This window comes from Ciconia boyciana, chromosome 5 (assembly GCF_034638445.1).
Source record: "Ciconia boyciana chromosome 5, ASM3463844v1, whole genome shotgun sequence".
NCBI lineage: Eukaryota > Metazoa > Chordata > Aves > Ciconiiformes > Ciconiidae > Ciconia > Ciconia boyciana.
This window is the reverse complement of record NC_132938.1, coordinates 17,480,013-17,503,472: the sequence shown is the minus strand read 5'-3', so window position 1 is coordinate 17,503,472 and position 23,460 is coordinate 17,480,013. Positions and strand designations below refer to the sequence as shown.

Sequence of the window (23,460 nt, the reverse complement as noted above, 5' to 3'; positions counted from 1 at the left end):
GGCAATGCTATGCCTAGCTTAAGTCCAACTAATGAAAAAGGCTATTTATCTAATAGACCTTTAATCATGAGCTCTACTTAAAAATCAATTACATGATACAACCATTATAGTTAAGCTCTAAATCTCATGTATCTTCCTGTTATCTGAGGATTTTCCTCTGAGATAACAGAGATGATTGATACGCAGCCACATTTTCAAATGCTCACCACAGAGTACAGGCCAGGTTTTTTCATCCAGCTGTTCCTGTTTTGGATGCTTATAAAGCAGGTTTTCAAAGGCCTCAGCACCTGCTGCGCTGTGGTTTGAAAGACCGCGTCCTCATTTATGTGAGCAATTAGGGGTTTAGCTGTCTCAGGAACCTGACCACAGCTCTGAGCGATGAGATCATTTAAAAGTTTTGGCCACAAAGAATAAAGCTAGAAGGCATCTTGATTAATTTTAGCCCAATCACCCTAAGGCACAAAGGACCACAGATAAAAGATGGTGCAGTCCCTGGAGGACAAGCTTTCCTGATGCTCTCTGAGCCTGCTAAGACTCCACACCGTTTTTACACATTCTGCTTCTCTAATGTGACTGCGTTACACTGTGCCTGCAAACCACATACCAGCACATCGTTCGCAGTGCCCACAGCCAAACTTCAAGCAGGTAAGGGTGCAGCAAAGCAAGCCCGGACACAGTAGGGATTTGGATGGCAGGGAGACAGGGAGCAAAGGAAAGGGCTGCAAACTGGTGCACTATTTCCCACTTTACAGTTGTCCGCCTCTACCTGACATGCAGTTAGCAGAGAAGAAACATCAAGGAAAGGTCAACAGCTGCTCAGAGCACTTTCGGGTCAGACATATACTTGGGGTTGCCAGCAATGTAATGGGAGGCAGCTGAAGAGGTCATGCTTCCATTTACCATCTCACAGTGACAAGCTCTGACATTTTAACTAGGTGCTACTCAGAGAACACATTTTCAGTACCTAATATGATATAAATTATCTTAACTCAGTCACTTTCAGAGACCTTAGGCAAACTCCTTGTATCAGGCTAGATACCAATAGTACCAGATGCGACTGGATCTTTCTTATATCGATGGCATCATCCATAAAAAAGCAGGAAACCTGTTACACATGGATAATACTAATCAGAAAATAGGTGTTGGCTTAGTCTACTAAAGAAATGCCTCCATTAGTAGTGTTGGTCTTGATTTAGTTTCAGTTATTGTCTGAAAGCTAATATCTTTTTCCTGTAACTCTAGTTGCATGTCCTTGTTTATGCAAACTACAGACATTTCTCACCTAGAAGTCCTGTGGTAGCCTACCATAAATGGTAGTAAACCTCTAACTTGTATAAATTAGTAATCCAAAAGAAAATCCTAGTGTCTTTGGCTCCAGAAAGGCAAGATTTCCTGAAACTTCATTCCGTGCTGTTCTCTTCCACATTTCCACATTCTCTTCAGGTTCCTACAGACTATTCCACCCTTGCAGTTGTTTATCACTGTAGCCATATGCCTTCACTCTGCAGTTTAAAATCAGTCAATGAGTCAATGAGGCCGGTGAGATTTGGCCTCTCTGTTTTAACCCTGTATGAAAGCAAGGGAATCAAATCCAGCAGATCATCGTATAGTGTTGGGCACTCACAGCCCATTATTTGGAAGGAATATTATCTTATGTTTAGAACAATTTTAATCCAAAGCTTAAGACAGGAGCTGTACTTCCAGATTTGAGGTCTATCTGGCTAACTAACACATTTGTCCTTTTGTCAAGATGTTCTGTGTTTTCCCCAAGACTACAGCATTGCCCCTCTTTAACACATGGCTTAGGGTGCATATGAGATCTATAACAAGAACTAGGTCAAGAGCCTTTCTTTGAGCTCTGTGCCACTCCATTCTGGGTTGTACCACTACATATCCTCCTGCTGAACAAGTCCAGGATTAGCTGTGGTCAGAATAATCATTCTTTCTATGTGCAGCCGATGCGCCAACTTGTTCTTTGATATGCATTGCTGGCAAATGCCCTGAGCTGAAATACAGGTCGAGTTCAGCAACACCAAATACCATTTCTGGGAAAACTGTTCAATGTTTGGCCAAACTTGCATTAGCAATGCAGACTGCTGCCATAGCCATAGCCTTGATTTCTTTCTGCCTGTCAAAAGGGAGACTGACCACCTTCTCCATCAGTGTTTTAAGGACTTCCAAGGAACCAGGATGACCTTGGATGTCCAGCGCAAATTCTTGCTTTGCCTTGATATGTGATGCTGAATAATGGAGGGTCTAGTAAGAGAGGTAAGAATCATGTTTATGTTTTAATACTGCAATGAGGGAACTGTATTAAAATATCACAGCTGCAAATAAAAATCAAAACGGGCAGAAGGAGGAAAGTGCAGGAGCCTTTGAAAGTGTATGTTACTGTATTGCAGCCTGTAGGAAAAGTGCTTCTCATTTTACCAATAAATCACTGGCCCTCAGAAACAAAAACCACTTAGGAACACGGATACCAGCCCTAAAAGAAATGATAACCCCATCAGGAAACAAGGGTAAAACCCCTCGGGAAGGGTAAAACAAGATGCTTTCCCAAAAGCTAATGGGGTAATTTACCTTGATGGCAAAAGCAAACCCGCCTGAACTCAAACCAAGCCCTAGGAGAAGTGGCCAAGAGGGATGGCACAGCCACACTCGGGGGCGGCAAGGAAGAATGTGCCTCGGCGGCGGCCGGCCGTTGGTCCCGGCGTTCCGGGCCACCTTCCCGGCCGGGACGAGGGCGGGGGCCAGGTCCCGCCTCGGAGCCGGCCCGGCGAGCAACAGGTCGCCGCTCGCTGCGTCCTCCTGCCCGCACAGGTACAGTACAGGTACAGCCTGACCCGCTCGGCCGCGATTAAATAGCCGCGCACGAAGCCTTGCCCCCTTCCCCCGCTCCCGCTCGCCCGGCAGGTCCCTCCGCCGTTAAACCCCTCACGCTCCTCCTCTTCCTCCCTCCCTCCCTCCCTCCAGCCCCAGCCTGCCGGGGTGGTCCCGCAGCCCCGGCCCGGGGCAGAGCCCGCCCTCCATAATCCATGCGCGGGCGGCACTACCACCACCGCCGCCGCGGCGCTCTGAGGCGGCAGGCGGAGCGGGCCGTGCCGTGCCCCGCCGCCTCCGTCTCGCTTTCCCCGCTTGGCCGGTGAGTGCTGCCGGGCGGGGGGTATGTGAGGAGGGGGGCCGGGCCAGCCCTCCCCCGCCGCCGCTGTGCCCGCGGCGGGGCGGGGGGAGGCAGCGGGTGGGGGGGGGGCTCCTCCGCCTTCCCCGGCTGCTCCCGCTGCGGGCGGCAGGAGGTCCTGGCTGGGAGAGTGCGGCCGCGGGGGAGAAGGGCCCCTTCCCCCGCGGGAGGAGAGGTGTCTGCGGGCGGGGGGCCGCTGCGGGCACCCGGGTGAGGGGGGACGGGTGGCCGTCGGGGAAGGCGGGTGCCCGAGGGAGCGGGGCTGCCTGTGGGGAGGGGGTCGGTGGGCATCTCCGTGGGGCTCCAGTCGGGGCTGGGAGAGCGACCTGTGGGAGCGGGAGTGGCGGGATGGAGGCGCTGAGGAGGGGAGCCCCGGCCCTGAAAGCGCGGGGTGAGGCGGGGACAGAGGGACCGGCCGACGGGCAGGTCTGTGCTGAGGGGACCCGGGGAAGCGGGCTTGCGGGCAGGGGCTCTGCGGGAGGGACGGGTTTGGCCGGGGGGAAGGGGCTGCGGCACGGCGGGGCGGTGTGTGCCGGTCCGCGGGGAGTCGGGGCGGATCCGCCCGCTGAGGAGAGCAGGGCGGCGGGCGCGGCCGCTGCGAGTGAAGGGGGCTTCCTCCCCGGAGGGCCGTGTGTGGCGGGGACGGCTGAGGAGGGGTTGGGGGCCGGCTGTGAGTCTCTGGCCGCTGAAGAGAGCGGAGTGGCGGGAGCGGGGCGGGGAGAGCCCCGGAGATCTCCGGGGTGAGGGGGGGCCGCTGCGTGGGGAGGAGGGCGCCCGCTGAGGGCACCTGCCTGGGGCGAGGAGGGCGGGAAGCGGGCGGTGGGGCCTGAGCGGCGCCGGGGAGGCGGAGGGGGACGGGGACACCGTGCTGGCCTCGAAATCAGCTCGTCAGGGGCGGAGAAGGCAGGGAGGCAAAACCCTGCCTGGGCTCTGCAGTGAAACCGTGGATGTGAGCAGGGACCCTCGGCGGGAGCCCATCTGCTCCCGCCGAGGGTCCCTGCTCGGTACGGCAGCGCGCTGCGGAGAATGCCGCCTCGGAGGAGTTAATTGAGGCGGTGCTGCTGGTGGCTTGCTGCTCTCTGTGTACCTGGGCAGATCGCGCCAGCCCAGCCCGGATGGTCAAACCTTTTTCTCGGCAGGGGTGAGCTCTGCTGTGAGCTGGGGACCTCATCCGAGAGTGGGGGGCCGGGGCAGTTGTGGTATACACGGGCCGTGTCTTCCTCTGCACGCACATGCAGGGGAGCAACTGAAGAAACTACCAAATCGGTCGGTATTCCAGCAGAGGCAGGGCTGCGGTACCCGTGCTACTATGCAGTTTGCAGATCAAGGACTAAGCAGCTTGGTAGAGGGAGAGGTCTCTACAGTTTTAGTAACTGGAAAGAAGACAAAGGAAAGACTTCGTCTCGGCTGCCAGTGGGAATACGTGGGGTCTGTCGTCGCAGTACCTTGCTATTGGGATACATACTCAGCCCTTATCAGTTTACATTTGCCAAAAAACTGCCTGTTTATGGGCTGGCTTTAATGTGTTTTAAAATTTTCTATGTGATGCTGAAAAGTGCTCTCACAAGGAATGCTCTATGAATACAGGGGTAAATGCACTACTTCAAGTTAAATATTTTTTATTGTTGTTCAGTTAGTGAAAATATACTTTAAACATTTAGGCAGTCAGCTAAAAATTGGATCTGCTGATGTTCTGGGGAAGATACTCACCTGGAATTTTTACAGGTCTGTTTCTGGTGTTAGCAAATGTCTGTGACTTGTAAAACAGCAGGATTTTTTTGGTGTTGCTTGTTCTTTATTTATTTATTTTAAAATTATTAAGTAGCTGCTCAAAGTGAACTGGGTTCTGAATATCCAGTTTTTCCTGACTTGAGCACTTACTCGTTCTGAGCATATAGTAAGCATGTCAGACACATACTGAGGCTACCTTGTGTGGAAGATTCCATTTGTTTGTTTTTTATCAGTGCTGCCAGACACTATTCTGCAGTCCCCAGTGCTTATTAGGTTTATTTGCTTCCTACTCCTCCTATGGCAACAGGTTGTAATTGTTGGTAGGTTTAGGACAGATTTTGTAACAGAAAACTGTACCTTTCTAAACTGCTACCATCTAACTTGGCTTGCTGTTTTATGTCTCTTGAATGGGAAGGTGGCGTTGTGGGGTTTTGTTAATGCATACTTAGGAGTTTTAGTCTACCTGTAACTATCTGTTTTGTGGCTGTTTATTTCGCTCTTCTGGTGGTTGCTCTCACTGGAGCAATCTCACTCAAGGGGATTATGGACTTGGATTTTCAAATGACTAATTAAAAAATGTAACAAACGTAGCCAGGTCCTTTGTGTAGGCTTCCTATGAACAACTGCATCTTCCACCATCCCATCCCATCCCATCGTGGTTCACTGCCAGCAGGCTCCCACATTGAGCTTTAGCAATCTAGCTTCTGGTTGATTGAATTTCAGTTCACAGGGTTAATTATCGCTGCATTACTGCACTGCAGTGTTGTACTTGCATGGATTGCAGTGTTAAACAGAAGGACGCCAGTCCTGTTGAAATAAAGAGCTAGACATCATGCTGTTTCTGAGCTCTGCTATTTAGAGTTGATTTATCATGGAAGCAGTTCCTCAACTTCTGCATCTCTCGCTCTGTCTCCCTTCCCCCTCTTAAACTTACAGTGGAGTTGCTGAAGCTTTAATGGTTTTTGGAAAATATTACAATATTTTGTGAGATATATCGGAGATATGATAATACTGCAGCATACTTGGTAAAAGGGTGATGGTGTTCTCCACAGATAGTGGTTCAAACCCCAGGAATTATGTTTAGTGACTAGTACATGTAGAACATTGGTGACAACTGCAGAATAAAAAGCAAAAGCTCTAGTCTTTTAAAGATGGACACTTGCAAACTACACAGAAAATAAATGAAATGCTTTCATTATTGTATATCTTAAGTACTTAACAGGGTTTGTGTTTTGTTTTTTTTAATTGAAACATAGTAATGAAATGGATATCTTATTTGATAGTTAATGTAAGCACTTCAAAGGTTCACACAGCTTCTTTTCATTGACTATTTACTTGAACTTGGGGAGAGTTGTACTGGCAGTTACTGTAGCACCGACTGCAGTGACGCCACACTGTTTCTGAGGAAATGAGATGGCCACACGCTGCAATGAAGAGTACCATAAACTGCTGTGTAATTCTTTTTATGTCACATGTGTGTATGTCATTCTTGCAGCTCTCAATTGCAAATTTCATGGATAGATTTTTTCTTTTTAATGCTGTTTGTCTAGCATATTTAACTACTAATATTTAACTACTAATGCTTCCAGCTAAGTTTCTTTTAGATATCAAGATAAGGTTAACTGCTGGGAGCTTTTTACATCAGAGTTATTTTTAGGTAGGTTGAATACATATTGAATGCTCAAAGGTATCCCGAGTTATAGGTTTAATAGTGTTTCTGCAAGTTCCTGATCATTATTAATGTAACCTTGAAAATATATTAGTGTGTTATGTAGTATAGAGAAGGTTTGGTGTCAGCCTAGAGGAATTGCTCAGTAAGATTATATATACCACGTTTATTGTGATATATTTGCCAGCAAAGAGAGAGGAAGAGAATGTGGTCAGAATTCTGCAGATTCTTTGATCTGCAAGAAACCTACCTGCTTTGCTGAAAAATTCTGAACTTTATAAAAGCTTACCTGAAAATTATGTAGAGTTGGAGACTTCAGTAGTGTCTTTGGAATTGAAAGCTGCTTACGTGTCTCCACTTAGCAGGATATTGTTTGTATCTGCAGTACAGGTAGTGAGTGTCCTTGCAATTTCAGTAGTGTCCTTGTCTTAAAACTGCCAACTTTCTGTCTTGGTTAATACATGACTTCACGTTTCTAACAGGCATAATGATTATTTTCCTACATTGGGAGGACATTTTGATAGTGCTTTATTTGCCTGTTGGTACAATTAGATACACTTTAAATTGTCCTTAACCTAAAATTTGACTAAAAATAAGTTGTATGTACTTTCTCTTCTTCTGCCCTCCCTATAGTATAACAGAAATCCCTACAGAGAACACGCCCTGTCGTCTAGCGTTGCCTCAAGAAACCAGTTAGGGAGGCCATCTTCCTCTCAATTTAATCTTTCACAAACACACCTAACATTTCCCTGTATTCTACACTTTTGTATCTGTTTCCTTAATTGTTGTAATCAAGGCTCAGTCAACATGTGTGAGGTTTTTCTCCTGACTCATTGAAGTGTTGCAACTGTACTTGAGAAATCTCCAGAAAACTAAACTTTACTTAGAAAAAGTGTTCAAACTTTTTTTTAAGAAAACCAGGTTGAACTGTACTGTATCAAACTTGCACAATCTTCACTGTTCTGTCATTAAAGCAAAATAGTTGTGGTTTTTTTTCACTTAGTTCTGGTCTTGTGTTATTTTGTCCTATAGAGTTTCTGTAGATTTGATAATAAACTGCAGCCTAAGCAATTTTCAGTTTCTGACCATTTCTACATTCAGCCCTAAAGTAACAGGTGCATAAAAGACAATTCTACTGAAAAATATCTCTTAGGCTGAAGAAAACTAGTCTCAAGAAAAAATTAAAGAAGGAAAAACAATATTTTGGAGCTGGACTTTTTTTTTTTTTCCTTCATTATTCTTTAGCAAAACATTCTTTTCCAGGTAGGAAGACACTTGTGGTTTGACGTGTTCTAAGTTCTTATGTTCCTGTGTTGAGCATCATCTTTCAGAGTGGTTGCTAACATTGTCTTTTTGAATAAGGCTTGGATAATTCTGCTATTCATAGCATTATTACTGTTCATTCTTCTTGGTTTTCACTAGCCATGAGGGGGAAAGCTTAGAGTTTTTCTTCTTAACTAGACTGGACTTCAGGAAAACAAAACTGTCTCTAGTTCTTTGACCTGGTCTTGTATTCCTTTGTTCTGTATTTTTCTTGATCTTGATCTATCCTTTGAATGCAGTACAGACTACTAAACAAGCCTGCAACATGGTTTCTTGCAAGTCAATACTGGTTTTCAGAAAGGTAGACTGTGTTTTACCAGAGACTGTAAAGCATGGGAGATACTTAAGTCTCACCTTACTACCGATTTTTAAGTCTTTTGTCTTCAGAATCTCTTTGACCTGGAAGCACCTTGGAAGTCAAGATATTGGTGTAGGATTGGGCTGACTGAGGCCGTGAGGTGTTTGTGTTATTTTGCTGTCATTCTTGCAAGTGAATGCTCTGAACACTAAGGTGGAGATTAAAAACATTTGTATGAGGTAGTATTGCTGAAAAAGACAACAGAGGCACAACTATGCTAAGCAAAGACAGTTTGTGCTGGGTGCTCCCCAGTTTGAAGTGGGCAGCTTGTCATGGGCAGTGTGTTCCCAGGCATCCCCACCAGTGGCATTCCGGTGTATCACCAAAGACATTTCAAAGACAAGCCAGTCTGGGTGGGAAAGTCAGTGTGGAGATAGCTGGCACACTCACCGAGTACATGTGACTTCCAAAGTCAGAAAGGGGCAGAAGTTTTTCTGTTGACTTTTTTGGTTTGGTTTTGTTTTGGGGGTTTTTTTGTCTGTGTCCTGGGAGGCCACCATGGCCCATGCTGAAGTGAAGGAGTCTTACGTAGGCCCAGGTAGATGAAGATGTGGTCAGTTGTTTTGTTGGAAACCTGAGGGGGTTTCTGTTCACGTTTCTTAAGTGGTGGTTGATTAAATTGCTATGATTTTTTAGATTCAGAATGTTCGTAAACGTGTAAGCATCCGAAGTCATCTTAATGCCACTTATCTTTAGCAAGCTATGAATAAAAATTGTTGACTTGACTTCTCCAGTTCCTAAGGAGAGCCTTGAGATAGTCTGAGTTAATAGAAAGTAATTACTGACACCACCTGTCAGGAGGGTGAATTTTAGTTGCTTTTTTGGTTTTGTTAACTTTTCAGTGATGACTAATTTCTTTCCTCTGTCTTGGAGGACAATTAGGAGTGGCTGGCATCTTAAATTCTACCTTGAGGTGGAATCTATGGCCTTAGCTGTGAAACAGGTGTCGGAAGGGTGCCATCTGCTAGTTCATACACGGGGAAGGAAAGCAGAGTTGTATAAACTGGAACGTTATAGATTGAAGCTGGAAGGTTTTACTGAAAGGTTGAGATTAAAGAAGCTACAGGATATCACTTGTAATAATTGCCATCAACTACGGTAACATCAGGTGGCTGATTAAATGCGTTGTGTAGCTGTTGTGACATGACATATTGTACTTAGTCAGAAGTGCAATTCATACGTTGTTCCTTTAGTTTTGTTTCACTTGGAGCTGTCCCAATGCTCTGCTTTGTTTGTTTTTGAAAACTCATTGACCTGGAACTATGCATAATTGTTTTTCCCTGTCTTTCAAGGACAGTGTATGTAGTAGACCATATTATTCACAGACCTCAATCTTTTTTTTTTCCCCCCTGTTCTATCCTATTTGGCTTCCTTTTATAACTGTTGATATGTTCAATTTCCACAGAAGATCACAGGTTTTCTTGCACTTTCCTATTTGCTTGCACACACCTTAACAAGCTCTTTCTTGTTTTTGCCAGAGATGGTGCGCTGAGTCACTTCCACGAGAGGCTTCTGTACCACTCCAAAGCAAGAATACATTAACGAACAAAAGGTGTAAGGGTGCACCAGTGTTTTCCTGGCTAGAAAGCTAACCCCCAAGTGAATGTATTGAAGATTTCTAGACTTGGTGGGACAAATATCTCTACCTCCAATTTTATGAATACTGCTAGCTATGGCTGTGGAACTCTGTTTGCTGCTGCTGCTGTTTTGTGGAAGTACTATTTCAGAGGTACAGCCTATATACAAACTGCCTCCTGGGACTTTGGATTTTGGATTTGTACCAGCCAAGACGTATGATACAGGTGCATACCATGAACCTGGGCCAATAGGAATTTTGTTTAAAATAGTACATGCATTCTTGTACTTAGTGCAGCCAAATTCTTTTCCTCAAGGTAAGTAGATAAATTTTGTTTTAATAAAGTTTTGTTATTGATGCATTCATCCTATTGTAGATACCAAGACCATCATCTGGAACTAAATGATATGAAGGGCTTTGTTAGTAGCATGTGTTATGGCCTGGAGATGTATACAGTTTCATATAAACTAACATTTTTCCGCTAAGCATAGCGTGTGTGTGTGGTTGTTAATGAAAATGAAATGTTGATAAAATTTCACAGAACTTTGCTTATGTATCTCAAAGCTGTCACTGATGCATTTGAGGCTTTTTTTTTTCTTAACTGAAACTTTTTCTTATGTATGCTCAGAAGCATAGGATAGGACTAAGCATAAACTGCTTTGTATTTAATATTAAATTCATAAGAGACAGCTCTGAGATTTGCATATTATGATAAACAGTCAGGTGGTTAGAATATTATGAGATTTAGCCCAGGAAATGGAAACTTAACTTGAAATAAATTTCATTTGTTTCCATATCTGTGCATCCACAGTTGAGTTTTATATAAGGGCAGTTACATTACACAGCCATGTGTAACTTCTTGTTCCTTTGTGAGCTGAAGTTAAGACTTGCAACTGCATTTGTGTTATTGAGATATTTTTTTCCATTCCTTTCTTATTAAGTTGTCTCTTCTAAAGGAAAAGTTAAGATATCAGAGAAGTGTGTGCTTATTGAGGTTGCATTGATTAAAAGGTGCTTTTGGGAATTCTTTGTGTTTGTGGATGTGGTAGTTGTATCAATTTGACTTTCCAACAAGCTTTTTGTTTCATTTAGCTCTTAAAAGAAAATGCTAATGTGTTTGAATAGTATTGGCATTTAAAATTATATTGAGGTGAAGTCTTAATAAAATCTAAGAACGCCTTTGGTTTGTTATTGATTCCTTTTGGTGGTTTAGCTGTAACTATGTATAAAAGAGGTTTATATTATTTTGTAGTACATCTTTCAATTTATATATTAAAACCTTTAGTCATTTGAAATCTTAAATTCTTTGGTCACATACCTGTATGATACCTGTGAACTGTTATTTGCTTGTATTTTTGACATTTCTTCAATAACTGTAGAATGAGCTAAAATGAACTTGAATGAATGAATTCTATTTAGACAAGTGCCTGAAGTCCCAGGTGTTAACCTGGAGAGCAAAAACCTGTCCTGTTCGCTGCAGGATCTGTCTTCTGAGCAGGTCTTACACAGGGTTTAATGACCGCAATTCAATGAAGCTGACAGTACTGTCACCTTTTGTTGGCAACATGGACAGTGGTATTGAGCGCACCCTCAGCAAGTTTGCCAACAACACTAAGCTGAGTGGTGCGGTTGACACGCTGGAGGGAATGGATGCCATCCAGAGGGACCTTGACAGGCTTGAGAGGTGGGCCCATGTGAACCTCATGAAGTTCAGCAAGGCCAAGTGCAAGGGCCTGCAGATGGGTCAGGGCAATCCCAAGCACAAATACAGGGTGGGCGGAGAATGGATTGAGAGCAGCCCGGAGGAGAAGGACTTGGGGGTGTTGGTTGATGAGAACCTCAACATGACCTGGCAACGTGCACTTTCAGCCCAGAAAGCTAACATATCCTGTGCCGCATCAAAAGAAGCGTGGCCAGCAGGTCGAGGGAGGTGATTCTCTCCCTCTACTCCACTCTCGTGAGACCCCACCTGGAGTACTGCCTTCAGCTCTGGGGCCCCCAACATCAGAAGGACATGGACCTGTTGGAGCGAGTCCAGAGGAGGGCCACAATGATGATCAGAGAGCTGGAGCACCTCTCCTATGAAGACAGGCTGAGAGAGTTGGTGTTGTTCAGTCTGGAGAAGAGAAGGCTCCGGGGAGACCTAGCAGCCGTCCAGTACCTGAAGGGCGCCTACAAGAAAGCTGGAGAGGGACTTTTTATAAGGGCATGTAGTGATAGGACAAGGGGTAATGGCTTTAAACTGAGAGAGGGTAGATTTAGATTAGCTATAAGGAAGAAATTTTTCACTATGAGGATGGTGAGGCACTGGAACAGATTGACCAGAGAAGCTGCGGATGACCTATCCCTGGAAGTGTTCAAGGCCAGGTTGGATGGGGCTTTGAGCAACCTGGTCTAGTGGAAGGTGTCCCTGGCCATGGCAGTGGGGGTTGGGACTAGATGATCTTTAAGGTCCCTTCCAACGCAAACCATTCTGTGATTCTTTTGGAGGAACTGTTTCCAGATACCTCTGCTTTTGTGGCCTGTTTTCTTTAATTAAATATGCAGATGAACTATTTGCCTCTCCGTGAGACCTGGTATGTTAGGATTGTCATCTGTGTTCAACTCTTAGAAACAGGCTTCCGTTCTGCCTGAAGCCCTGCTTGAATATTTTATTCTGTTACGATTGTGGAAACTTAATTTCAGGGAGATATTTACTGTGTCTTTATATTAACAGGAATTTGGTCAAATTTAATATTATGTGTCCTAAGCTTGTAAATAATCATTGAGTATAGAATTTACGATCAAGATTATAGTCCTGCGGGACTGCTTGTAGTAAGTTCTGCATCAAGTAGGTGTTGTGAAATACAGTATTAAAGAGAAAGGAGACATGCAGAAGTAAATCACTTTGTTCTCAGCTTGTAAGCTTTGAACATCTCATACCTTTGCTTCCTTCCTCACAGATACTCTTTGCCAAATCAGTTATTTTTAGAAGTTTGGCTTTCGGTGTTTGTATTAGGGGAAGTCCTTTTCCCATATCCCCACATACCTCACTGCAAAATACAGATTTGACGGATCCTGTTTGTTTGAGTCATACCATTTAATTGGTTAATCCCCATAATCTCTCTTGCCATATGCTGTTCTATTTTCACATTCAGTGAATTAATGGCATAGTTACATATTTGAAATGCCTTTTTTTGTTTTTAAACTGCCAACTTGAAATAGAGTTAATTCTGATTCACAGATGAAAATAAACGTAATCACAAATGGGCACAGAAAGCAAGCCTTTTGATGTTTCTAACTCAAAACTTCATCATTCTGATTGGGCTGGTGCTTCAGAAGAGTTAGCTCCAGGTTGATGCCCCAGTGTATTGCATATAATCATAACATAAAGGAGAAGTGTGATTTGTGTGCAGGACTTGGCATCAATCACTTAGACCTTTGATCTTAGTAGTATTATATTTTTTTCCTAATACTTGGAAGTACTTGATTTCCAGTCAGGTAGTAGGTTTTCCAATCTACTGTTAGTACTCTTAGTTGGGAGGAAAAAAGGTGACAGGATTGTCTAATTGCATGTAGATATTCCTGCATTTGCAAGTCATTTTTGTGCTTGCAATAGTGCTCCGATGGAGCTGAATAAGTTACAGTATAACATTCATACCCCTTTAGTCCCAAGTATGCCTTCTGGGAAGAAAGCTAGTATGATAAAGCAAAATATGAAGTACATCAGAGTCTTTGGGAAACATTGTTCTTAAAGTATTTGCATGCTGCTAAACCTTAATGTTTATTTAAATGTTCTTATACGTTACTTAAAAGTTGAAAGGGATCACTTCATTTAAAGAAAAAAATAAGTTGAAATATTCTGTAAGTTTTTTTAGTTAAATCTAAGTGATTAATTATTTACTCACTTCTAAATTTGTTCATGCCATCCAGTTTGTGGACATACAACCTACTCTAAGTTTAGATTTAATAGGTAAGTTATTAATGGAATTAAATAAAGTGCTCATGTAAAGCACAGTAACAGAACAAGGGCAAGGAACTGTAACTCCTTAAGTTTTTTTAAACTGCTGAATCTTTAAGACCAGCAGTCTGCTCTTTGAATATGGCAAGAAACTACTTTAAAAAAGTGAACTAGGATACCTGATTGCAATGCTTCAGTGAGTGTAAATAGATTCTGCTTTCAACTCTACCAGTCAAATACTTTTGTCTTCACTAGATGATGTACTGGTGTAAATGGGAGTGAATTTACTCCCAAGCATAAACTGTTATGCAGGGAAGCAGCCTCCACTTTGAGTTAATGAAACACTGGAGTGGAAAAGTGTGTTTGGTCACTAGTTTGCTACCTGAGGCTCAGTAGGTCACTTAAATCTTGCTGTGCCTTGGTTTCTCCATTTGTAAAATGGAGTGGTGGTGCTACTGCTCCTTTAGTTGAGGACTGTGTAAGATAGAGCATCATTATTCTTCCCTGTTAATAGCACCACTTACAATAAAGAGATGATAATAGGAAAATTACAAGTTGCTTCTATCACTCAGCTAAGAGGACATCTAACAAAACAAATTGTCAATTTTTCTCTGACTTAGAATTTGTCATAAACCGAAGCATTAATTTATTTAAAAAGTTAAGTCAGTTCATGGTTGTGACATGATGCATGTCACCTGTTGTGTTGGAGACCTTCAGATGTGAACTTGGTGTAGGCAGGGCATGGTCAGTGTGATCCTCTGGCTGCTATGAATATCTTATGGCTTTGTCTTTGTTCCCATGGAAACCAGTTTTTAGTTGCAGTTAAGATGATGTTAATCTGAGATTCCACTTGCCAGCAGGATGTGCACAACAAATCTTTGGCTTCACAGCTTGTCTTCCAATGAAAATGTGAAGAGTTCTCAAAGGAAACAAGCTGGGAATAAAGCTCCTGCTCCTATTCCTAGGTGAAATAAGACAAAAACTTACAGGCCCATTTACCTTACTCTACTCTGCCTGAACATATTGCAGGACAACTGTGCTGCTTATGTTGAGTTACAACTGCTTTGTTCCAGCTTCTGCTTTTTATTCTGGATCACCCTGTGTCTGCTGAAGCAGGAATAAAACTTCAACATCAAAATCAGCTGTTGAATGCAGGTACTTCCTCAGCAAAACATAGTATGAAGAGTTAAATGTACTATTTGCCTGTGAGAAACAAGAACAAACGGGTTTTTAGACCTGGACTACACCTCCCAGTTCTTTCTGTTTATGGAGCCTTGCTTTGTTGAACAGTTTGAGCACAAGACTGAGGATCAGAACTTGACTATTTTAATGTAAAGTCCTCTCTCTGACCCCTTTTGGTCTTCCTTTCTCTTCACCTGGTCAGCCTTTAAAGCAGCTGCAAATTGTGGAGTTCAGCAAGTTAGTCTTGTGTTCCCTATCTCTGCAATTAATATCTCACATGAGTGTGTTCAGCAATTAAAACATCTTAACTTTTTTTTTTTGAAATCACATAACTTGATATGCAAATAAACAGTGCATCTCTCGCTAGTATAGCCGTAATAGAAAATGCATATGCAAAACCATGTTGTTGTAGGTAGGTTTGAGCTCCTAGGATATTGATTTTTTTTTTTTAAATATATTAACTGTGTTGGATGTGAGGTTCTAAAACAAATAATCAAAACGCTTTATCACCCCCTCAGTTAAAAACTCAGTAAATCAGAATTTTTTCTTTTTTGTGTGTAAAACTAACTTCTTTGCCTTTTTTAACTATTTAGTTCTTGGTTGTCTGTTTCTACTTTAGTTTTGCTTCCTATTAGTAATAAATCTTCCACAGCTCCCCTACAAAAAAAATGCATGTGTCTGGATGTTCCAGCATTGGAGCTAAGCTCAGCTATGCATAGCTGGTAATGCCCTTTTGTTTTTAAACTTGAGACTTTCCCAGCAGTGTTCAGCATGTCCACACCAGCATTCAGTGAAAGGACTGCACTCTGGCTCTGACTTACGTGCAGATGCTGCAGTTCAGCAACATAAGATACTGCTCGGGTATCCAAAGCAATTATGACCTTTTATAAAAGCTTAAATTACAATATTCTTTTTCCTGTTCTGTGAAGTCTCAGTTTTAGTTTGGGTGTGAAACTGCACTGATTTGATAGACTGCTTTTTTGAGCTAGTGTTTGATAGCTGCATGTGGGTTGGTTTTCTTCAAGCTTATGTCCTGGAGCTGGGTTGGGAGCACAGATGCAATTGCTGGTTCAGGAACTGAGAAGAAGGGAGGAAGAGCAAGACCTGCCCTTTAAGTTAGCTGTTAGATTGACTAAGCTGTATTGTGAAATTACAGTTTCAGTAAGCTGTAGGGTCAGTGCCTTCACCACATCCCTGTAACTTTTTTTTTTTCCCCCAGCACTGTGGCTAGAGCTGTGGTGTGAACTTAGAGTAGTAGCTGAAGTGTGTATATCAAAAATGCAGGTTTCAGTGACAGAGGTTATATATAGCCAGTAGTGGTGACGTTATTTGGGTAGAACTGGGATAAGAAGGAGGACTTACAGTGCTCCTTTATTTGGTAATATGGTATATACATTGAAAGAAATGTCTTGTGTCTAATGTTGGAAATACTGGAGAAGACGGAGCAGCAGGAAGATACAAGATAAATTAGCTGCCTCTTTTCTCTGCCCACTCGTATACATTTAAGGAAATAGTGTTTAAAAAAATCATTGCTCATTTCATGCTGGGAAGTTAAGAGGTGCTCTACTTGATGACATACCCATGTAAACAAGGAACACCGAGAACATTTTTGAAGCAGATTTAAGGCCTGCTTTTTTATTTTCTTAGGCGTCAGAGGAGTAATTCCTTTTTCCCTGAACTATTCCAAACTGCAGACTATCTAACAGATTGCTCAAAAGGACTTTTTGTGCACAGGGAGGAGACAGATGTTTTAGGGAGGGGAGGCTTATACAGATTATCTACTAGAGGCTACCGCAGAAAACTACAGTTGCAGACATTAACACTTCTCTGGTGTCTTCCTGCCCACTTCTTTTCAATTACATAAACAATGAGTCTCGCAGACAGGTATTATGTGGAAAATATGCAAGTCATTTTTTAATCAGTGTAGCCTAGTTGATAATCTGAAAATCTTGCACTATACACACATCTGGAATCCTTTCTCTATAGTATCCTCAATGGTTGCCCTGATCTGGTTTAATACTGCCTGCCAGCTGCGCCTAGGAGAAAAAAACATGCCTTGACAGCAATTGGAAAATGACAATCCAGCTTCACAATTTCAACGCTATTAGGACAGAAGGGAGAAGCTAATGAAAATGAACCTCAAGTGGAGTTTGAGGGAGTTGGGTTACTTTCTGTGGGGAGGGTGTTCAGAAGTGGCATTACCACAGATGGCTGTTGTAACAGGCTGGAGAGCACCTCAAGCAGGAGTACCTCTTGGAGGCTAGATTATAATAATAAATAAAATGGGCCTACAGTTGTGTGGTATTGAGACTCAGCTCATATTTCCCAAACCTAAACTGCCTTCTACCCCTTCCAAATTAGACAGCTATGTCCATTCTGTCTGTTGGGAATTTTTCCAGGCAAGTGGGTTGAGCATTTTCTGGGCCAGGTACTGAGTTGGCTCAGCAAACCTGCTAATAGTTATAGCATGGGCAATGCCAGGCCAGTGCTTGAGACTGTCCTAACCCTGTTCTCTTTGTCTGTGGGCATGAATGGGAGACACAAGGTATAACCAAAGAGCGTTCCCAGCCTTGGTGTGCAGGGGATGAGTTCTGGGCACAGCTAAATCCAGGGGTGCTGACTACAAGGAAGGGAAGGGTGGGAGGTACAGGGTGGTATTGTGACAGAAGGTGGCCTTGTTGTTTGTTTATCATTCTAGGTAAAGAAGCTTCGTTGATAGGGTTTGTATATTTTTAAAGAAAAAAGCAAAGGTACCATATCCTAAAAATGCATGTATCTAGCTAATTAGTACTACTGTGTGGTGTGTGTATTGGGGGTGGTTACGTTAGATATGTTGAATGTAGCATGGTGTCTGTGTACTAGCAATTACAGTAAAACACTGAATTAAGCTCTGTGTGCATTCATTTTTCTTAACTTCTCTGTAAGATTCCCCATCCCATTTAGTATCTCATAGCAAAGAGATAAGCAACTTGGACATCAACTTGGTCAAAGCCTAAGTTTTGCCTTTCAGATGCCAGTGCACAATCACAGTCAGAGTACACCATGTGAAGACGGCAGTTCTTTGTGTCCCTCGCTCTGTTAGCAGGAAATCTAAGCCACTAAAAGCATGAAAGCTTATTTGAGACTTCCAGAGCATACCTGCAGCACCTTGTATGGTGAGAAGTGGGATGGAATAGGTTTTGGGTCAGCCAGATCCTCTGGTAACGTGTATCGTGCATGAACGTCTTTGAAAATTATCTGTGACTGCAGGCATCTTCAGGGTTTTCAGGCCACTCTGCTAGGGCTCCATGACTTTCCTAGCTTAACAATGGCAACTACTCTGCTGTCCATCCTCCCCCTCCATTTAATTTTTACAAGCTTATCTAGCCGCATAGTGTTGAACCTCATTCTCTTTTCTAACTTGTAGTTCATGGAACTGATGGGGAGAGAGAGAGGGGATGTCACTGAACTTACTGGAATAATGTTTTCACAAGCCTCTAAGGGACCTCTCAGTTCCTTCATCATCTTGGCTATTATGAAGCATTTTGAGTTAATCATGTGAGGTACTGTATGGATACTACCTGTTATTGGAAAAGCAGTCATTTGACTTTCTCTTTTCTTTGTTATAGACCATCATAGTTGCATAATGTTAGCCTAGCCCTCTCATTTTTTGTCTGACAATTTGCTTAGGTTGTCATTTACAGAGCAACAAACTCATAGATCTTGTTCAACAATGGCTTTTTCTTGAATGAAGTCAGCCAGAGTAATAAAAATTTGATAGATCTTTGCAACAAATCATCTTTCCATGCTCCTCATATTAAATATTTAATTACATTGAAAATTGAGAATTAGAATTTTTTTCCTCTCCCTTTTTCTCACTATTTTTTTTTGCTTCTCAAGATGCTTTGTGTAACTTTTAGATCTTAACAAAAGTGATGCTTTTTTTTCTAAGTGAATATGCACTATTCAAAAGTTGCTGGAGCAAAATAAATGTACAAGTATTAATTTTAGTGGTTTTTGTCATCCTTTTAACAGTATTAAATCTTTCCATATTGGTATTAAAGTTTTTGAGTATACTTCCTCCTCTTCCACAAGCAAGTTATCTTCTTGTTAGAAGGGAAACCAGCTGCCATGAATGTCAGCTATTGTAGTTTAAGCTGGCTAATCTATCAGTATATATATATATCTCTTAGTGTAAGCCTTCCAGTTACAAAACAAACCCCACAAATCTGCTTTGACACTTTTTTGCAATATGCAGATATATTTCTTCTCATCTAAAAGCAGTTCTGCGATTAAATTATGACCTGTATTGCATCGTAACATAGTCAAGATCTTTCTTTTCTCTGAAAATATAGCAAATTATTTTTGTGAACTTTAAACAGTGATTACAGTTGCGAATGTGAATATTCTTACTACTACTAAGTATTGCCTTGGCTGTTTAACTCAGCTGAAAGATGCCTGGGTGTACCTGTTCAGAACAAATACAAATTTGAGGCCTAATTAACTTTATTCAGAGTAGAAACCTTTACTTTTGCTTTGATTTTTGAGTGAAGTAGTGATCTCTGTAGTACTTCAAAACCAATATGTGTGCCACAGTTATCGAACATGTGTGGAAAATTGTGGCCCTTGCAGAAATGGGAAAACGGAGGAAATTCTGAGGAATCTCAGTGAAGCTGCCAGAACACCAGTCGCTGAGGTAATTAAAAGCTGGTACCAGCAGGGCTCCAGCATGTCATTCCCAATTATCTGTGTTCATATTTCCAGTAGTTCAAGTTTTGCAATATAAGAGAGGATTTGCTGTGCTTTCCTCAGCTCACAGCAACTTCTGATGAGAGAAAGGAGTAGGAAAAATGCTGTTGTTCGTACAGTCTAAATATTTACTACTTTGATCAAAGTTACAAGTCCAATATGTCTACACAACCCACACTATCAAGAAGTTGCTCAGTTTCTGCAGAGTGCTAAAACAGACAAGCATATACAGTGCACCAAGTTAAATCTTTGCCCATAATCTGTTGTAAATCCTTACCAGATGGTGGCCTAGAGAGAACTTTAGGTAGCTACTGCAAACAAAGTGGCAAAAAATAGCTGCCATGGCACAAACAATGCGTTACAGAAGTTTTGTTGCCTTCAGAAAATGAGATAATGCAGTTTCTGTGTGGAATACGGCTTCAAAGCTTTCTACTTGACTTTTTGTCTCCGTGATATATGCAAATGTATTGCAGCCTCCTAAGCAAAGATTTTTCTAAAGGCTTCTCTGTTTTTGTTCTTTTTCCAAAACTTCAGCAAGAACAGAACTTTCTTTGTAGCAAAGAACAACTAGAAAGTCCCTGCAAAGGTTATTTTCAAAGGAGAAATCTTTCATTCTAGGTGTCCTGTAACAGTCAATATTGTGGCAATTTCTTTTTTTCTTTAAACCTTTTCCTGACCAGGCTCTTTAACATTGTCTGTGCACGTTGATGGAAAGCAGAATGTGCCTAAACAGAAAATGTGACTGCGCTAAAGGAATTAACTCAAGTTTGCGGCAGCTGTAAGGTGTGAGGATTTTCTGTGGAAGACTTAAATTAGTCAGAAAGATCAAACTGGTAATAACAACCTTGAGGAAGCTAAATTTATAAAATTTCCATTGTTTCATCCATATTTTGGGGAAATTGGGGAACTTCTTGTGTGCACGAATTAAGTTCATTTACTGTTACTATTATCTGATCCACTGCTGTATAATTTCTTCAGTGGATCAATGGTATTTTCTGTCAGGAAGGGTGCAAAAGTGGTCTCCTTAATTTCATATCCCGGTTCCTTCAGCAGCTGTTGCTGCCCTGCAGTTCCTCATCTTCAGCAATTGCACCGTGCTTAGTCCTACCTGCGCTCTGGTTAAAGCTTACCCTGTTTAGACCACTCCTACAGTTTCAATCCTGCTCATAGCTGTTCATCTCTTCATTAGCTACTTCATATTGCAGCTCTACCCTTTCTCACAATTCCCCTCACTGCATCCAGTATAAGCTAAGACTCATTTCTAGGTGGTCTAGTAGCTTGTCCTTTCAACTATGAATAAAGCAGTATGTGCTTTACAAGTCTGCTGAGACCTTAAAAATGTATTTACTATGTTTTTGCTTATGTCATATTGTATGTTGCTGGATTTTGAGACCGAGCCAGAGTACTGCGGGTTAAGCATATTTCTCTTGCTTTTGATCAACGTGTAATTAAAGAATGTGGAGTCAGAATGGGAATGGACGATGATCGTATTGATGAGAGGAAATGGCATACTGAAGGCAGAAGAGGGTGAAAAGGCAGATTGCCGTAGCAGATGAGATGAGAAGTTAAGATACTTAAGCAATTTAGTATGTATTTGTCGCTTTTTACCTCCATTCAAACAAGTTCTTCCAGCCATTTGCAGAATAACAGGTTCTAGGGCTTCATTTTGCACATCAGTGGTGAGGTACAGCAGCAAGGTTCATTTTTACTTGCCTTTTTTTATTGGCCAAAGGCATGGCTGGTGGTTTAAGTTTATAGTTTTCGCACGTTATTTCTTTAATGCACGGGAATAAACAAGTGATTGACCAGGGAATTTCTGTAGTGTAAGTAGATGGTCTTGTGTGTGGGCTTCAGAAGCGAGGGAAGGTGGGTGTCACTCAGGAGTTGTGCTTGAAGGGAAGAAGGCCAGAATGGCCTCTTGCAAGGAGCAGGAGGGTGGAAGCTGAACCAGTCTGATGTTCCCAGTAACTCAAGGTAAAAAAACCTGGGAATTGTATATAGAGAGAGCTTGCCTAAAAGTTGTGGGGAGAATTTATCTGAGAAGACTGGTTTTTTTCTTAGTTTGAGGACAAGGGTTATAGCTCATCTGTCTGAGGGAGACGTTGTGAAGAGGGAGGGGAGTGAACCTTCTGAAGCTGGAGTTGGAAAGGAATGATCTAGACTGTCTGAGTGAATGCATGGATTAGACTCCTCATCTGTGGACTAAAGTGGTCTCTTATTGTGTGGGAAGTGAGAAAATCTCACCTCAGAGACTTCCCACATGCCCTACAGAGTGAGTTTTCTTCTTGCTCTGCAGAAAGAGGACAGACTGCACAGGGTGAGCAATGCGGCAGGACCCTCTCTGCAGTCTCTGCACCAATGTGCATGATGGATTCTTCGGCCATCAGCGTTACTGAGTTCCCACCTCGCTCTGCAGTGGAACCAGAGCCAAGTGGTTGCTGTGTGATTAGGGACAGTAAGAGTGAGCAGAGCTGTTATGTTGTTATGTGGCAGTAAAGGAGAATACCCTGGGTTACCTGCTGAAGGAGACCTCTTCAATGGGAGCTGAATCTGACCATAGTAAAGGCTAATGGTGTCGTGGTTCAACCCCAGCCGGCAACTAAACCCCACACAGCTGCTTGCTCACTCCCCCCCAGTGGGATGGGGGAGAGAATCAGAAGAGTAAAAGTGAGAAAACTCATGGGTTGAGATAAAGACCGTTTAATAGGGAAAGCAAAAGCTGCACACACAAGCAAAGCAAAGCAAGGAATTCATTCACTCCGTCCCATAGGCAGGCAGGTGTTCAGCCATCTCCAGGAAAGCAGGGCTCCGTCACATGTAACGGTTACTTGGGAAGGCAAATGCCATCAGTCCGAACATGTCATCGCCCCCCTTCTTCTTCCCCAGCTTTATATGCTGAGCATGACGCCATATGGTATGGAATAGCCCTTTGGGCAGTTGGGGTCAGCTGTCCCAGCCGTGTCCCCTCCCAACTTCTTGTGCACCTGGCAGAGCATGGGAGGCTGAAAAGTCCTTGACTAGTGTAAACATTACTTTAGCAACAACTAAAACATCAGTGTGTTATCAACATTATTCTCATCCTAAATCCAAAACACAGCACTATACCAGCTACTGTGAAGAAAATTAACTCTATCCCAGCTGAAACCAGCACAAATGGCTAGAGGCTTTCTAACATTGGGGAAGCAACCAAAGCCCCACTCAAGTCAAAGCAAGTATTTTAAAATGTCTATAAAGTCAACTTGCAGTAAAACTTGCTATAAGATACCGGAAAGATTTTTATCTCTGATAAGTCTGAAAGGCTAATATAGCTTTCCTGGTTTTCTTGGACTTGCAAGAGTTATTCATTAGTCTGAGTCATAATTAGAGAGGGGAAAAAAACAAGCTTGAAGTCATTTTAATTCACTAATTTCAGACTAATTATTGCTACTTATTTATGACACTAAATGTGGTCAAACTGACCCATGTTCAGAGAGATGCTGAACTGTTCAGTGTGTGTGTAGTCCATTGACTCTATTATAGATGAAGGGGAATGGGATGAAATACTATGATACACATTAGAATGAGATAGCATTAAAGCAGTTATTAATTTATCATGTATATTATCTATGTAATTCTCCCCCGTTGTCATGAAAAATTTCCATTCAATGCGACTTGAATGCTTCAGTCATGGTTCTTATTGGTTTGCTTGAAGTAATTTTCAGAATAGAAGCCTAATATGTTACATTATGCATAAAAAGATAAATTAATTTCTGGCATAATTTGATTAATGCTGGAG

The 23,460-nt window shown here is 42.4% G+C and overlaps 1 protein-coding gene across 11 annotated transcripts in view; it reads left to right on the top strand.

The window, feature by feature from the left end:
• Nucleotides 1-2,986: 2,986 nt before the first annotated feature.
• The window catches only part of PROM1 (prominin 1), a 67,212-nt gene continuing 46,738 nt past the window's right edge, over nucleotides 2,987-23,460 (top strand). For 9 of the 11 annotated variants that reach the window (XM_072862907.1, XM_072862904.1, XM_072862902.1 and 6 more), the window contains exons 1-2: nucleotides 2,987-3,142; nucleotides 9,738-10,151. In XM_072862907.1, the coding sequence (XP_072719008.1) occupies nucleotides 9,932-10,151 (220 nt within the window). In that variant the 5' untranslated portion in view covers nucleotides 2,987-3,142; nucleotides 9,738-9,931. Of the gene's footprint in view, nucleotides 3,143-3,286; nucleotides 3,354-9,737; nucleotides 10,152-23,460 lie in introns of those variants that run through there. The other 2 variants (XM_072862899.1, XM_072862908.1) reach the window with 2 other exon arrangements.